General features: G+C 35.7%; 1 protein-coding gene across 1 annotated transcript in view; it reads right to left on the bottom strand.

Moving 5' to 3' along the window:
• The window catches only part of MMS22L (MMS22-like, DNA repair protein), a 121,678-nt gene that overhangs the window by 16,896 nt on the left and 87,893 nt on the right, over positions 1–16,889 (bottom strand). The window contains exons 16-20 of the mRNA XM_010834759.1: positions 15,671–15,821; positions 13,825–13,976; positions 12,713–12,852; positions 7,183–7,342; positions 1,869–2,038 (exon numbers count right to left, since the gene is read on the bottom strand). Of these exons, the coding sequence (XP_010833061.1) occupies positions 1,869–2,038; positions 7,183–7,342; positions 12,713–12,852; positions 13,825–13,976; positions 15,671–15,821 (773 nt within the window). The remainder of the gene's footprint in view (positions 1–1,868; positions 2,039–7,182; positions 7,343–12,712; positions 12,853–13,824; positions 13,977–15,670; positions 15,822–16,889) is intronic.

Consider the following 16,889-nt stretch of genomic DNA (forward strand, 5'->3'; position numbering starts at 1 on the left):
GGACTGGCGATCTGTTTCACATATGATATTATACATGTTTCAATGCCATTCTCCCAAATCATCCCACCCACGTTAGGTCTATTTTAAAACTTATGGTACGGGTCATTCTATCTGAACAAGACTATAAAATTTATGCTAAAAATTTTCAATGTTAAGAAACATAATACATTTTTTAAATAAAAATAACAAAAGGAGAGAAATGCAGAAGATTAAGACTCGGAATAATGACAATTGATTTTGAGGTTTTTCTATATGTCAGCACTGTGCCACATGTTTTGTATTCATTATTTCATTTAAATTTCTCAGAAAACATCCTCACTGACTTAGTGCTATATCTGCTGGAGAAATTGAGGTTTAGAGAAGAGTTTGATAAATTCATGGTCAAACAGAACTCACAATGTTTTATTATATGTCTGTTGATTTAAACCATTGTATTTGTATAGAGTTAATGAGATACTTTCACATGGATTGCAGTGTTTGATACTTAGAAACAAATCAACACCCTAAGAAAAAAAATTTTTCTGCTAATATTACTAAATATTGCATTTTACTAAATAATCACCAACAGAGCAACAAATTATGCTCTAAAAGTTCACTTACAACTTGGTACCTTGGCGATTTCACAATGTGTTTTTTCCAGAGATAATCAGAAATGACTGTCATGTCTCTATCTTAACTATAAATGGTATTTGTCCAGTAAGAAATTTTGAAAGTTTATTTCTAATGAAAAAGAGTACAAAGCTGTTAAAACATAAGCGCTTAAACAACAATTAAAAAAACAAAACAGTGGACTCCCCATCCATTTGTTTCATGCTCTGTTTGAGGAAAAGCATATTATATCAGAAGATAAAATACTAAATGAATACTTTAAGAAAAATTCTGATGAGAAGAGCTTATACCTTCAAGAAGTTAAAGATATAGCTCCAAGTGAGTTCTGCCAAATGGATAATTCAACAAATTTTTTTAACTTAGGAAGTTTTTAAGAATTTTTATTATGTGAACTGTTTTGGTATCAGAGGGTCACGGTGGGGCAAGCACTCCACACAACTATTGACATAAGCAGCCATCACGGAAGCTAAGAAGTATTCTACTTCTTTCTGCTGCTCTGCAACACTCATGCTCAGCAACTCTGTGACTGGTGATACTAAACGTTTCTAAAATCTGCTGCGTGCTCCGTACCCACTGCCTTAGTTCCATACCTTCAGATAATGAACTAAATCTAACCTCCTCACCAGCTTAAATGTGGCCACCAGAATCACCTTTCTAAAACTTAAATATGGTATGTCTCTCCCACTTCTCTGCTCACAAACCAACAACATTCCCCTTGTACAAGAGCAAGTCCAAACTTCTTAAGTACACAAAACTCTTACTATGTGGCTCCTCCTCTATGAGCCTCCAGCCACAAAAGAAGTATTTGCCTTTCTCCATGAGTCATGTTTTCTTATAGCTTATGCTCTCCACGTGCTGTTCCCTCTTACAGGAACAGTCCTTCAAGTCCTATCCACTCTGCTCTTTAACACCTGATATTCTTTACTACAGTTATCTTCTCTTGCATCCCTTCAGCCCAGTCTGGCTGACAGAGAGCAGAGGCCTCTGAGGAAAATACTGAGCAAATGCTGGATTGTCTACGCTAGTCAGTCTCTTCGCTCAATTTTAAGCTTCTTGAGAATGGAGGTTTTGCCTCTTTCAACTTTGTTTTCAGAGCTCAACACAAAAGAATTTTAAACCTATTCAGTGGAAATACATCATCACACATGTACATTAGGAATATAACGTATAGTTTTGAAATCTGCAATTAGTAAACTGCTTTAAGACAAGTGTCAATTTTTTTTTTTCCTTTTCCTTTTAAGCAGTCACACTTACTATACCTGGAGATACAAAGGAAGACTCTTCTGAATCGCAGTCAACATAGGTGCAGGCAGCTCCTTCTCTTGCTGTAATACTGTATGTGGCAGCAGTAAACAGTCTATGATCCGGAATAGTAATTTTTGGGCTTTAGAAGTGGCAAAGATCAGTGCCCATGATTTAACTAGAGTTCCTAACAAAGAGGAATGGTAAGAGAAATTATGGTTATCCTCTAACCAGAAAATTTTGTCATTCCAGTTAAAAAAAAGAAAAGTATATTTAAAACACAGAGGACCAAGTTAAAGTTGGCAATAGGAAGAAACATATATTAACAGTCAAAAGACATATGCCAAGTATCTCACTGAAGAGGCAACTGTCTCAGAATTCTGGGCCAAGAAAAACATACATTTCCTGAGCAACTGGCATTTAATACATACACACAACGTGTAGTTATACATTATGTGAAGTTATAGACTGAATGTTGCCATTAGCCAGATCTCTCTCTCTCTCTCTCTCTCTTTTTGTTCAGGCTGCTAGGAAACTCAGAGGCTAATCTGCAGTCCAACTTTAAGAACACTGTAACACCATATATTATGCTTTTATGTATATATTCACTTTTCCCTGGGCTTCTTCATGCTACTGTAAATTTTACTCATAGTCTTACTTCTTTATATTTTATTTATTTTTTAAATTTTATTTTATTTTTAAACTTTACAATATTGTATTGGTTTTGCCAAATATCAAAATGAATCCACCACAGGTATACATGTGTTCCCCATCCTGAACCCTCCTCCTCCCTCCCCATACCATCCCTCTGGGTCATCCCAGTGGGGATACCCAAGCATTCAGTATCGTGCATCGAACCTGGACTGGCATCTCGTTTCATATATGATATTATACGTATTTCAATGCCATTCTCCCAAATCATCCCACCCTCTCCCTCTCCCACAGAGTCCAAAAGACTGTTCTATACATCAGTGTCTCTTTTGCTGTCTCGTATACAGGGTGATTGTTACCATCTTTCTAAATTCCATATATATGCGTTAGTATACTGTATTGGTGTTTTTCTTTCTGGCTTACTTCACTCTGTATAATAGGCTCCAGTTTCATCCACCTCATTAGAACTGATTCAAATGTATTCTTTTTAATGGCTGAGTAATACTCCATTGTGTATATGTACCACAGCTTTCTTATCCATTCATCTTCTGATGGACATCTAGGTTGCTTCCATGTCTTGGCTATTATAAACAGTGCTGCAATGAACACTGGGGTACACATGTCTCTTTCAATTCTGGTTTCCTCAGTGTGCATGCCCAGCAGTGGGATTTTAAATTACATTTACAGGCTGTCTGAACCCAGTTTGCCACAAGAAGGATCACTAAATTTAATTGTTGAAGTAGGAAAAAAGATTAGCTGTAACATCTTGAAGCAATCACTTAACCTCTTGGAACTTCAGTTTTTATAACTTCTAGCTATTTAACACAAACACTGAATTTAAATTTTGATTCTAAAAGAAGAGAAATGGACTTCTTTACTACATGAACTGTATTATGGTTTCCTAATGGTAGGAGTCTGTCAAAAAACTGCTACACTGAATGATGGTAAAACAACAAATGAGCACTTTTTGCTTAATAATGTAATTAAGGGCAGATATATACTTCCCTTTAGAGTATATTACTGCTACTGAGGCCTCTTTTACTGAAAAATATTAATTCAAAAGGAGATCATTAAGCACTTGTCCAAACAGCAGTTGCTGCATAAACTTTTATATTTTATTTCATCTTAGAAAAGCAAAAAAGAAGATAAAATTCAAAGTCATTTCCATAAAACAGAAAGTTTAAAATTCGAGCTCTGAAGGAAAACAAAAATATGCTTAGAGATGAATATAGTTTTTTAAAAAACAACAACCAATAATCACTTCTAAGAACAAATAGCAACATTAATCTTTTGTAAAAGGAAATACAATAATCAATCATAAGAAACACAATGCTCACTTAGCAATATTTTAAATAATGCTGGCCTGCTGCTCATTTTTCCAGTAGGTGAAAATCTTGAGGATGACAGCAATGTAAGAAGAGCTCACATTCTAAACACATTAATACACTGGTAAGAGAAACTGCCATCATCACCAACATTTGAAATGATTCATATCACTCTTAAGTGTCACACAGGTACTAACTTATAAAGAGCAAGGACCTTCCAACTGAAAACACCTCATCTACCCTTGTATTTTATCTTCTGCAATGGTAATAACACTGACGAAGACTTAAAATTTCATGAGTTCATAGAAGGTAGATATGATACATTTGTTTTACTGCTATCAAGCCCCTAACTGAAAGTTTCAGGAAAGAACATTCAAGGGTGTGTGGAACTAAAAATGCAAAGGAAAAATTTTTTAAGTAAAAAACTTTGGAAAAGGTTTAAATACACAGAGTAGCTTTGTAAGAAACCAAGTATTTTTCCTGGCTAGAGTCGGAGAGGTTTGAGCGACTTTCACTTTCATTTTGGTTTCCTTTGTAGCTCAGTCAATAAAGAATCTGCCTGCAATGAAGGAGACCTGAGTTCGATTCCTGGAACTGGAAGACCCCCTGGAGAAGGAAATGGCAACCCACTCCAGTACTCTTGCCTAGAGAATCCCACGGACAGTGGAGCCTGGCAGGCTACAGTCCACGGTGTCGCAACAGTTGGACACGACTTAGTGACTAAACCACCACCAAGAACTATTACTTACTTACTGATAAAGCTGAAAATATAGGAAAACTGTGGGGAATATATTCTGACAATTGAAAGCCACACCACAATAATTCTTACGTTTTACTTATTTTCTGCTGCTGCTGCTAAGTCACTTCAGTCGTGTCCAACTCTGTGCAACTCCATAGACGGCAGCCCACCAGGCTTCCCCCGTCCCTGGGATTCTCCAGGCAAAACCACTGGAGTGGGTTGCCATTTCCTTCTCCAATGCATCAAAGTGAAAAGTGAAAGTGAAGTTGCTCAGTCGTGTCTGACTTAGTGACCCCATGGACTGCAGCCCACCAGGCTCCTCCATCCATGGTATATTCCAGGCAAGAGCACTGGAGTGGGGTGCCATTGCCTTCTCCAACTTATTTTCTACTCTATGTATATAAGAGTTCTTATGTATTTACTTATTTTCTATTCTATGTATATATTAAGCCTTAAAAAAAAAGACAATTAGATCATTATATATTTTTAGATGTAGTTAACAGAAAGCAACTTTGCTCATTTAGTAACACTACAAAATACACTACATAGTGTATAAATAAATAGCTAGATTTATATTTAAGGTTATTAAGTTTCAGAAATAGTTAATATATGCCATCCTCTACATTGGAGAATCTCTTTAACCACTGTATCATCAGTTCCCAAATCAGTGCCTGATATACACTCAGTAAATGTTCTTATATGTTCAGAATACAACACGATGATGGGAATAATAAGATATGGCCAATAACCATAAGCAAGTTTAAATTTTACTGGAGGCATATCAAGTACACAAATTGTTAACAAATGGAAAGCTACCAAAAAAAAAAAAAAAAAGTCAGAAGAGAAGGACAGGTGAAGCAGAGTCAGGGAGAGCAGGTCTTTCTGGGCTGGACAGTGAAGGGTCATGTGTAGAATTTCAATTTGAAAGATCAAAGGGGAAGAAGGATCCCAAGAGAGAAACATGATCAAAAGTAAAGTCATGGAAACAGAAAAGCCAGAGATATAAAGAAGGGGAAAAAAAAAAGAAAAGGACATAAAGGGAAGGAAAGTTGAAGATACTACTGAGAGATCAATCCTGCCTTCTCAGAAATTACCTGGAGACAATTAAGACCCCAGATGCCTTAGTCTGGAGTGATGCTGTCAAGAGTTAGTGCCTCCACTAGCAGCAGTGCAACTGAATAGCAGAGGCATTTATCCCCAGGGAGGAGCCAGCCAGGTAAACAAACTACCGATGTTTAGGTGGTTAATTTTCTTTCACTCTAGATGATGTGATATCCCAACACACCCAGAAAAGGTTCCGGCTCTCAACAATTTGTATTTGCTCTTTCTCTGTTTTCTTCTAAACCTGTTTACCCGTAAAAGACATCTGTTCCTAATTTCTGTGACTAACTGGGCAACATTGTAGCAGTGTACTCTATTCCCAAACTCTGAGGGCTAGACAAAGGGAAAGAATACCACATCCCCTGGCCATTAAATAAAAAATCAAGCATGTAACAAAACAAAGGCCCCCCCAATTCTTCATAAGGAGAATGTCCCAGGTCTACATATCACCAATCCAAATGATTTTGCAGTTCTTGATAAGATAATCATGTATTTTGTAAAATAAAGACATCCTTCTGAAATTATACATTTAGCTTGGTAAAAATCCAATAGCAACTAATAAATTATAAGCCTAAATGCTGAAATACATGTTAATATAAATTTTACTAAGTTAAATTTATAATAAATGCTCACTTATATTTTTCTCTAAAATTAAAATGACCAAATTGCTACTATTGCTTTCACTACATCCTACATCATCCATATTTACACATTTTCACATTCTCCTTTATCTTTCACAACAAAGATAAAAGGTTTCAGACAGCCCAAATCAGGTGTATTCATATGTTCACAAGATCAAAGGGAACAGATACAAGGTTTTGGCCACAGAGAAAAAAAGTAAACTTAAATTCTGTATAAAAACTTCTAAGGAAATCCTTCTCATTTCCCTTTATCCAGTTCCTATTTTTGGTTAGCAACAAGGTTTTAGTGAACAAAGATATTCAAATTACTGACTTCCTAAAGAAGGATGACCTCTGTTGTTATAGCGCAGACACAGAAGATTTCTTTTCTTTTTGAAAGGAGAAAACATATTGTGAGAAACAAGATTTGAAGCATAAATATCTTTTAGCACCATAATAAATCCTTTCCTGACCTCCTTCATACAGAGCAGACCATAAAAAAAATAGAAAGAAGTAATGGTTTTCTGAAGTTTTAAATTCTAACATACATAAGTGTTGGAAAAAGGTTCATTTTAATTATGCAGGCATTCACAATGTGAATGATTTACAACAGACTATATCTGTAGCAAGCTGGAGTTGGTGTGTTTTTTCTATTGATCATAATTAATTTTAGTATTAACCAAGCATAAGAAGAAAAGTTCTGAAAGGAGGTAGGGCAAGACACAGATACACTTGAAACTCAACATGAATTACTTTAAACTAAATCATTGTCTTTCAGATTATTCTTAAGATTGTGTGGAGAGCACTGACTTAGCCAGTGTATCAGTATATTCCTATCCATCATGATACCATAGGTTAAGTCTAGGGAAGTTTTAATAAAGTCAGGAATACATACCCATCATCGTATAAGTCAGCTGCAGCCCTGCACTGGAAACTTTTTTTCCCAAATAAGGTTTTATATATTTTAATATTTCACCAAGGTATTCTAAGGACTTTGTGACCATGGCAGATTTATCAGAAACTGTCTGCAGATTCCCGTAAGTTATACCAACAGCCTATAAATAAGAAAAAACATGATTTAGTTTTCTACAATACAGACTTTGAAAAATACAGATAATTTCTCTTTCTACACACACACATGCACATACATATTCCTGACATTTAAGCCTTCATCCTTAACGTTCCAATAAGTGTTCACAGCAATTAAAATCCAGAAAAAAGAATTATCTTGCCTTTTATGATTAAAATAAAGGCTAAAGGAAGAATAAAAAAAATCAGTTCACCAATAATTATGAGTCAGCCAAGTATTAGTTAGAAGACACATGGAACTAATATACAAGAAGCTTACAAATTTCCTATTAGGCATTAGGTGAGCCAAACAGGACGGCTCACCATATATCTAGCACATAACTGGGAATTCTACAAAATTTCTACAAAAAAGACCTACTGGTGAGGTTAATAAACTCTTACAAGTCAGACCTCCATAAATAAAGTTCAGCTTTATGATATAAGTTGATTTTTACCTCAGAATTTTGTTTATAAGCCAGTAGTTGCCAGCTTAACTTTCTCAGAGGAAAAAAAAGGTACAAAGGGTAGAAATGGCAAAATGGGGAGGCAGAGAAGTGTGAGATGAGGTAGTAAAATAATAATGATGAAGTCAGAAGAAGGAGGTAAATATGAGAGAGGCTACTTGTGACAAGGTGAGAATAAGCAAGAGCTGAGAAGTCACAAAAAGAATCAGTAGAAAACTGACTAGGGATGGGTGAGGTCTGAGGACAGCAGTGATGTTTCTAAGCCACTACTGAGAACTTCCAGTGAATTTCAATCACCCAAACTGGAACATGAATGGCACCAGTATACATGGTTATGTGGTTTTTCTCCTGAAGCTCTGAGAAGATAAGACAAAGGAAAGAAACCAGGTGGTTGTACTGATCCAAAGTTGAAGGTTTAGAGCTGTAACCAGAAGACAGGGATGGGAGACTGAGTGTGTTGGTTAAGAGTAGTTGAAATGAGGCCTCCAAGAGGTTTAGATAAGGTAGATAGAGAAGAAAGTGAGACCATCAGAGAATGCTGGACTTCGGAAAAAGGGAAAGGAAGGTCCTGATGAAGTCACTCAAAGAGTTGGAAGGAAAGTGAAGTGGTGACAGTCAGTGAACTTTCAGATGCACCAAGTGACGCCATGGTTCAGTGATTAGTCATGGGAGTGGATAGATGACAGCAGAAGTGAAGACCACTGAGACTACTGGAGAAGATTTGAAATGGGGACTCAAGGTAAGTTATCCAAGGTGATATTCAAGTTAGCCATGTTGATGATAAAACGTAGAATAAAGGAAAAGATAAGAAGCCTAGTGAACTTGAGTGATTAGGAAGTGAACTGGTGAGAACAAAAGATATATACTCAACAAATCCCCTTTTCCATTTAGGTCTCTGCCCTTGGTTTTCTATATTTCTTTTCCTGGACCAGAAATTCTCAAACTTTTTGTCTCAGTTTCCTGTTATACACTTTAAAATTGAGGATCTTAAAGGGCTTATTATTATATTATTTGAACTGTATCCATTGAAATTTATGATATTAGGAATTACAACATAAAATTTCAAATTATTTTTTAAAATTATAAACATGTTACCAGAATATATTTTTAGTGAAAATAACTTCCTTTTCCAAAACAAACAAAAAAAGTACTGAAAAGTGGCTTTTTTTTTTTTTTTTACATTTTTCCATATCTCTTTAACGTCTGGCTTAATAAAAGATAGTTATTCTCATATCTGCTTCTGCATACAATCTGTTGCATATGTTGTAGATAAAAACAAACAAGTCTCATAAATATATGTAGCTGGAAGAAGAAAAAATATTTTAATAAATTTTTCAGATAATTGTGTGACTCCTTTTTGATACTGAAACTTGACAGGTGGTATTTCTTAAATGTGAGTTGTAATATGGCATCCAAAGTCACTTTAATGCATATTCTTACTCTGCTACATTAAAAGCCATTGGTCTGTCCAGTGCTTTGAATGCATGTTTTCCACCCATGCATGCTTTCTAAAAAGTCTGTACTTGTTATCTGAAAAATTTTGGTTCCCAATTTGGACAACACATTTCACTGTCTGTATTTTTTAAAAATCATATTTGTTAATATAACAAATTATCGTTATTTGTTAACACCAATGCTATTCAAAAGTCTTAAACTATCAAGTCCTGGTGGCAAATATAAGTGTTCCAAAATTCTAATTTTCTTGAAAGCTTTGGAGAAAGCAATGGCAAGCCACTGCAGTACTCTTGCCTAGAAAATCTCAAGGACGGAGGAGCCTGGTAGGCTGCAGCCCATAGGGTCGCTTAAGAGTTGGGCATGACTGAGTGACTTCACTTTCACTTTTCACTTTCATGCATTGGAGAAGGAAATGGCAACCCACTCCAGTGTTCTTGCCTGAAGAATTCCAGGGATGGCGGAGCCTGGTGGGCTGCCGTCTATGGGGTCGCACAGAGTTGGACACGACTGAAGCGACTTAGCAGCAGCAGCAAAAATGCTGTCTTTGAAGTGATTTCAAAGTTGCTTTCTTGGAAGTGATAGGCTCATTTTTAAGAAAATATCTGCCAAATACTCAGGTCTGAAAAACCATATTTTGTCAGTTGTTCTTTCATGATAAAAGTGTCCGTTCAGCATGCAACTCAATTACTTAAGTGTTTCTTATTTAAACAGTCTTTCTTTGGTGTGCAGCAAATGTACTTTAAATACACTTCCTATTGTCATTCACAGAATACAAAAAGGGCATGTACTCAAGCGTCAAAATTTATTAAAATCAATAACTTTATGGCTTCATTAGTGATATTCTTAAGTGAACTGGCTTTTCTCCCCGTTTGACTGCATGGCCTTGAAAATTACAATGATTACTAGTATCATCTTGGGCCATGGTGTTGATTTCTACTACAGCTTTTACGTTCTTTGTATAAACGCCAATATACTTTTGAGCTCACAGAACCCCTGAAAATTACTGACTCCTAGAAGTCTATGAAAGGACTTTTGAGAAAACCAGTGCCCTAGATTTCAGAATTTCTCTAAGTTTAGCCTTAACCTAATTATGAGATGTGTATTTCTCAGTGCCTTGACTATCCCTACTTTCATGCCATGCTATCATTTCTCTGCTAAGGAGAATTAACATAGCAGGTCCCAATCACTATCTTTAAAAGGCTTACATGCAAGGTTGGCCCTGTGTTGGTTTTTGGAACCTTAGATTTTTTTCCCCATCATTTTCTGATAAGAATGGCTCACTGTGCTTCAACAGTTTGTGCAATCAGTACAGTTATGCTGGATATCTGCTTCCCTTCTGAGAATCTGGATTTTTTAAAGTGCTGAACAAACAGGGCCTAGGTGGCCAGCTCTCATTAAAAAAACCCAAAAAACTCCTGGGCACTCAGTCATTTAAGAGTTCCCCCAGTAAAGAATTTCCCAGGTGCTCTCACAATTCCTTGCTGGAAGAATTAAGCACGTCCAGGGTAATATCACTAGAAGAGGACTCTTGGAAGCTGTGCTTGGTTACTCCAGATGTTACCCATGTACCTTTTCTCTTTGCTGACTGTACGTTGAAAACTTTCACTGTGATAAATCATAGACCTAAGTACAACTATATGCTGAGTTCTGAGTCATAGCACGTGGTGGGGGAGAGAGGTTCCTGAGCACCCCCTGACACAATTTCAAACTCAACAGGTTTAAAATTGGGCTTCTCACCTACTATGGCCCCATCCTAAATCATGATCTCTTTTTAAGGTCATCATTCTTCTAGTTAAACACAGTATTTCCTAATCATTCAAAGATTCCCTAGTTCAATCTTCAATTCCTCCTAAATCCCACTAGTTTCTGGCCATTAGTGCTCCTGAGCCTTTAATGTACTCTGTTCTCTGTTATTACCAATTTTCTTAAAGTCATTTGATCAAATCATACCTACTTAAAAATTTATAAAACCTGTTCACAATAAAATCTAAACTTCTTATATCAAGATGCTCTGAATTCTTAACCTGCTGATTGACCTATCAACTAATTGGCACTTATCATATACTATCTTATTATTTTAATCTCTGGGCATGTCTTGTATTCTCAAAGTAAAAGTTCACTAAGATCAAGGACTAGTTCTTTTGGTTCTTCAAGTCCCTAAGAAATCTTCGCTGAATACTATCTAGCATTTAGCAAGTAACTATAATTTAGTGAGTGGTGAAAGAGCAATTAATTTGGATAGGATTAAATTAGGAGAGCCTTCGAATATGATCGGTGGGGTGCTTGACTTTTACATTCTTTTCTGGCCCAGGATGGTCCCTGGCAAAGGTGTTTAATTACAGATGGAGATCCAATCAAGAACGAAAGAAAAGGCTCCAGAGACATGTGTATTTTATATTTGCATATACTGAAGATCCCCTGGAGAAGGGACAGACTACCTACTCCATTATTCCTGGGCTTCCCTGTAAAGAATATGCCTGCAATGTGGGAGACCTGGGTTCGATCCCTGGGTTGGGATGATTCCCTGGAGAAGGGAAAGGCTACCCACTCCAGCATTCTGGCCTGGAGAATTCTGGCCTGGGTTGCAAAGAATCGGACACAACTGAGCGACTTTCATATTCACTTTCACTATACCATTATGAAATATTTTTAAGATTAATACGACATCTCTGTTTTACAATTATATTTTAACTTAACGAAAACCAATGGAAGAATTCACATTTATGGAAAGAGCTTATGGGTTGTAATGATTTTCATTGCAGTTAATATCAACCACTGTGGGAAAATAAACCAAGTTTTACTGTGAAGAGCTTACAAAAACACTAATCCAAGCACATTAACAACCTCAATTAGGCTATAAAACAAAAACTATCACGTAAGATAGATCCCTACAAAATTAATAATTAATAAAGTAAAATGTTGAATGGACTATTTATTACAGAGACAAAACAAATGGATTAGATTTTAAAGCCCCAACCATGTTATGGATATGAAGTAGCTGGTGCTTATGCTGAATACACACTAAAATTTTACTGTAAAATTTACAGTTTGTTACAGGGTGGTAAACATTAAGTTGGAACTATTATGCACCATATATAAGGAGATTTAAGTACCTGAAGAATATGGTTATCCAGCAATTTTAGCAATAAGATACTCCTATGATTTTGATCAGATTTGGAGTAAGGTTTTTATGTGGCATTCTTTACTCTTACTATTTTTCATTAAATGTATTTCCTCTGCTGTCCTCAAGAATGAATTATATGCTATATCTTAGATTCACATTTCTATTCCTCCAGAATTTTATAATAGCAGCAACCAATAATATGATTCAGTTTAAAATAACTCATTTTATAATGAAAAACATAATGAACACTTTAGGATTTTTGGAAAAATAATTATAACTGATTTGGACAATTATATTAATGAATAAAAAAATACCTCAAAGAACCGAATAAGTGCTTTTTTAGGATCGTCTGGGATGGGTAATTCTACTTGAGACTTTGAGAAAATATTCTTTACTTCTGATAGCTTAAATAGCAACCTTGTCAGTTCAGTCAACTGTTCCATGTAGTCCTTTTCTGTCAAAATAAATTATATTTATATACTTATGATATAAATTTATGTTATACACACACACACACACACACACACACACACACACACACACACACATATATACATTACTGGAGTAGGAAACAGCAACCCACTCCAGTATTCTTGCCTGGGGAATTCCATGGACAGAGGAGCCAGGCGGGCTATATAGTCCACAGGGTCACAAAGCGTCAGACACAACTGAGCACATGCACACACACACACACACACAGACACACACACACGGGAGAGCAGAGAATGTAGCATTCTTCATTTGTGACAATCATTTGTTTTAAAATTAAAATTTCTACATTATTAAAAACTAAGTTTCTCTCACTACAGGAAGGCTTTATTTAAAAACAAACATTTACTTGTGAACATCCTAGTCCCAAAAGTTGTTAATGTAAAGCCAACTGATATAATAAATATAAAAGTAAATGTGGAGCATGTTTTCAGTCCAGCCTTTCCAAGATTTACAACTGGCCATAAACAATAGCTTTAGGAAAAGGAAAATGCATATGCTTCAGACAACCAGAACAGTATGGAATATTAAAAAAAAAAAGGTTGCAAGGAAAAGGAGTAAATTATTCATAATTGGATATTTTTCTTTATAGGGTGTTCACAGTATGATATCTGGTTATTTACTTCCTATCTCCACTTTTTTTTTCTGATCAATTTCTTCAAGGTAAAAAAATAGCTTGTCACCTGAGAACAAATTTTTGTTCTGAGCTTCCAAGGAAATAAGTTCTTTTATCTTTACAGGAGAGAAATTCGTCATATACAGTAATGGGAAAATATCAAGAAAAAATAAACAGACTGCAAATGGAAATAAACTTCTGTTCATATTAATACCTACTTACAAATATATTTTTTAAATCTTTTCTATTAATTTATGTAACAAAACAGGAAATTCTAAACATACTTAGCAATCCAGAAAGCAAAACACTTGCAGTACTTACCAACTGCCTGTTCAGGATTTATATCAATGAATGAGTCATCTGGCACATGAAGGTTTTTTACATACATTTGCAAAATGCAACGGATCCATGATCTTACAGTTAGGGCTTGAAAAGATACACAGCCTGAATGAGAAAGTACTTCACATAACATGCTGTAAAAATAAGTTGATGAATATTAAAAACAGAAACCAAAACAAAACCGACAATGTGTTCCCTGAGTACAGAGATTCCGAAATAAAACATTCTAATACTCCCCAGTTTTTGGTCTCACTTATTTTACAAACACACGAATGCAGACATGCTCTGCTGAAGATAAACACTACACACACCACAAAATATTTTAGACAAATATTCTTGCTTTCATTTATAATGCCCTAATTTTTAAAATTTCCTTTTTCCACTGGTGGCATACATATGACTTACGCCAAGGGAGAGACATGGTTAAAATTAGAAAAACAAGGAAGGGGTTTAAGTAGCTTTGTGTGATAATACTGAAGGAAGTGGCAAGCACAATAAAAAACAGTGGCCCTTAAGAGCAAAACAGAGAAGCGGGCATGACCATATACAGAAGAAAAAAGGTAAAACACATTTCTATGAGGGTCTCCCAACCAATCCAATCTACATCCCTTCCTTTCCTGCTCCCCCACCCACAGGAACTCCAAAATAACATCTGAACAGGAGTTTTTTTTTTTTTAATTATTTTACAAAGTCAAAGGTCTGGCTTCATCTTATTTCTAATCATTTTATAAGAGAGGATGGGGATAGTCTTAACCTAATTATAAATGTTGTATAAAGTTATTAGACACGTGAAAAATACATAAATCATCACTCTGAAAGTACTGTTTTGAAATACTCTGAATACACATTTTCATAAAAAAAGAGAATACAAAACGGAACTCAGATGGGTTGTTTATCACCTATACAATCTCCCAACACTACTTAACATCTTTGCATTTCACTTCAGTTGCTTCATTTCAGTTAGTCCTTCCTTGCTGCTAACATACCAATATTATTTGAAAAACAAACCCTTCAAGATAATTTCAGCACAAGTATTTAACAAATAATATAAATAAATGTTTGTTGTCATCCAAGACTTCTTAAGCTGGAAGGGATCCTAAAAGTAATCCAATTGAAGTTGAACTCCCTTACTGTGTAACTGAAAGCTAGTGAGAAAATGATTAATGACTATGCTTAATGAACTTCCTTTTAAGAAGAATACCTCTCTTCATTTTCACTGACTGGCAGCTGTGACCAGATCTACATTGGTCTCTTAGGCTTGCATATTTATTTTATTTTCCCTTATCTTGATATTCTTATTTGAATCACCCTGATTGTTCTATACCATTTCTATTACTGACTGTATATTTTTTCTGTTGGGGTTCCTCAGATCTCTTATGTAATGCAGACACTTAAAGACATGGAAATCAAAGTTCAAGGTGATGAAGTCTCTTGTTCATCACTGCACAAAAGTCAGATCTTTAAAAACCTAGTGTGAAGAGGAAAGCTATCATTAAACTAAAACTGTAATAATAAAATAGTGTCTTACAGATTTAGCAATATTAATTGTATAATTTCTTTCACAATGGTGAGTGTAGAAAAATCATTTCAGGATAAGTTAAGGCAGTCCTATAAAAACCATTTTGACAAAGCAGCAGCAACATTGTTTTAATAAAAGTTTCCTACTATTAATACAGTCAAAATGTGGATACACAGAAAAGCAACAAATTGTCCCAGTGAAAGTATACATAGCAAAGATCAGTTTTTATTTTGGAAATGCTCACCTTCCTTGTGAACTAATCTATTGTGGGTTTATATTAATGTGTATACCTGAAATAAAAACACTTACCTATTTTGTAGGAAATGACTTAAATATCTGGCTACAACTTGGGGCCAGATGATATCATCCCAACCAAAGAGTTGTATCATTGATGTAACTGGCTGAGGCTGAAGATCTGATGGGGCTGTGCTGGGCAAATCCATTGCCAGCAAAGTAAAATCTAGATTTAGAATGAGAGAAACTTACAGTGAGAATGTCAAAAAAAAAAAAAACAAAAACCCACTATCTCCCTTAAATTATGTTAATAGTGATTTTTTAAAAAATCAGCACTAAACAGTAAATGTCACATTTTAGAAATGTAGAACAGAAAGCTAAAACTGAACTAAACTCATATCATCAAAGAAATTTCTGTGCTGATTATCTGCATCTCCAAGAAAGGGTCTGGAAAAATCTGTCTCAGCATCATCACAATGCATCTGTTATAGAAAGGCCCTTCAAATGGTAAATTAGAAAAAAAAATTTGATTGATTGATTCCTGCAGTCACTTCTCTTGTTGTGGAACACAGGCTCTAGGAGCACGAGCTTCAGTAGTTACAGCTCCCTGGATCTGGAGTGCACGGTCAATAGTGGTAATGCACGGGCTTAGTTGCTTCAAGGCATGTAGGATCTTTACAGATCAGGGACCAAACCCATGTTTCCTGCCTTGGCAAAGGATTCTTTATCACTGAACCACCAGGAAAGCCCTCAAATGGCAAATTCTAAACCTAAGTGCCTCTTTCACCCAAATGATCCATTACTAAAAATATTTCTAGCATCCACTCTTTTCCAATCAAGTTAATTTACTCATCACCTACCACAGACACGACTGAGCGATCTCCACTTTCACTGACCACAGATGAAGAGCTCTAACTCACCATGGACACTGGACATTTTCTTCTAGTAAACAGTGATTTCCTACAATCAATGATACTCCACTTCCCTCAGAACTCAAAAAGCCTAGGAACCAGAATGTCTTAGATCACCATGGTAAACAAATAGACTTTATTTTGTGATTTCCTGGGATTCCCCAACCTAATTTGTAGTACATCAATTTATGTGCATGTGCACTCAGTTGTGTCCAACTCTTTGCAACCCCATGGATTGTAGCCCACCAGGCTCCTCTGTCCATGGGATTCTCCAGGCAAGAATACTGGAGTGGGTTGCCATTTCCTTGTCCAACATCAATTTACGTTTGTCAATAAATTATTTATTAAGCACTGCCTCCTGTAGTGCTCTCTTTAATGGTGGC

The sequence above is a fragment of the Bison bison genome, unplaced genomic scaffold, assembly GCF_000754665.1.
Source record: "Bison bison bison isolate TAMUID 2011002044 unplaced genomic scaffold, Bison_UMD1.0 scf7180017864035, whole genome shotgun sequence".
Lineage (NCBI taxonomy): Eukaryota > Metazoa > Chordata > Mammalia > Artiodactyla > Bovidae > Bison > Bison bison.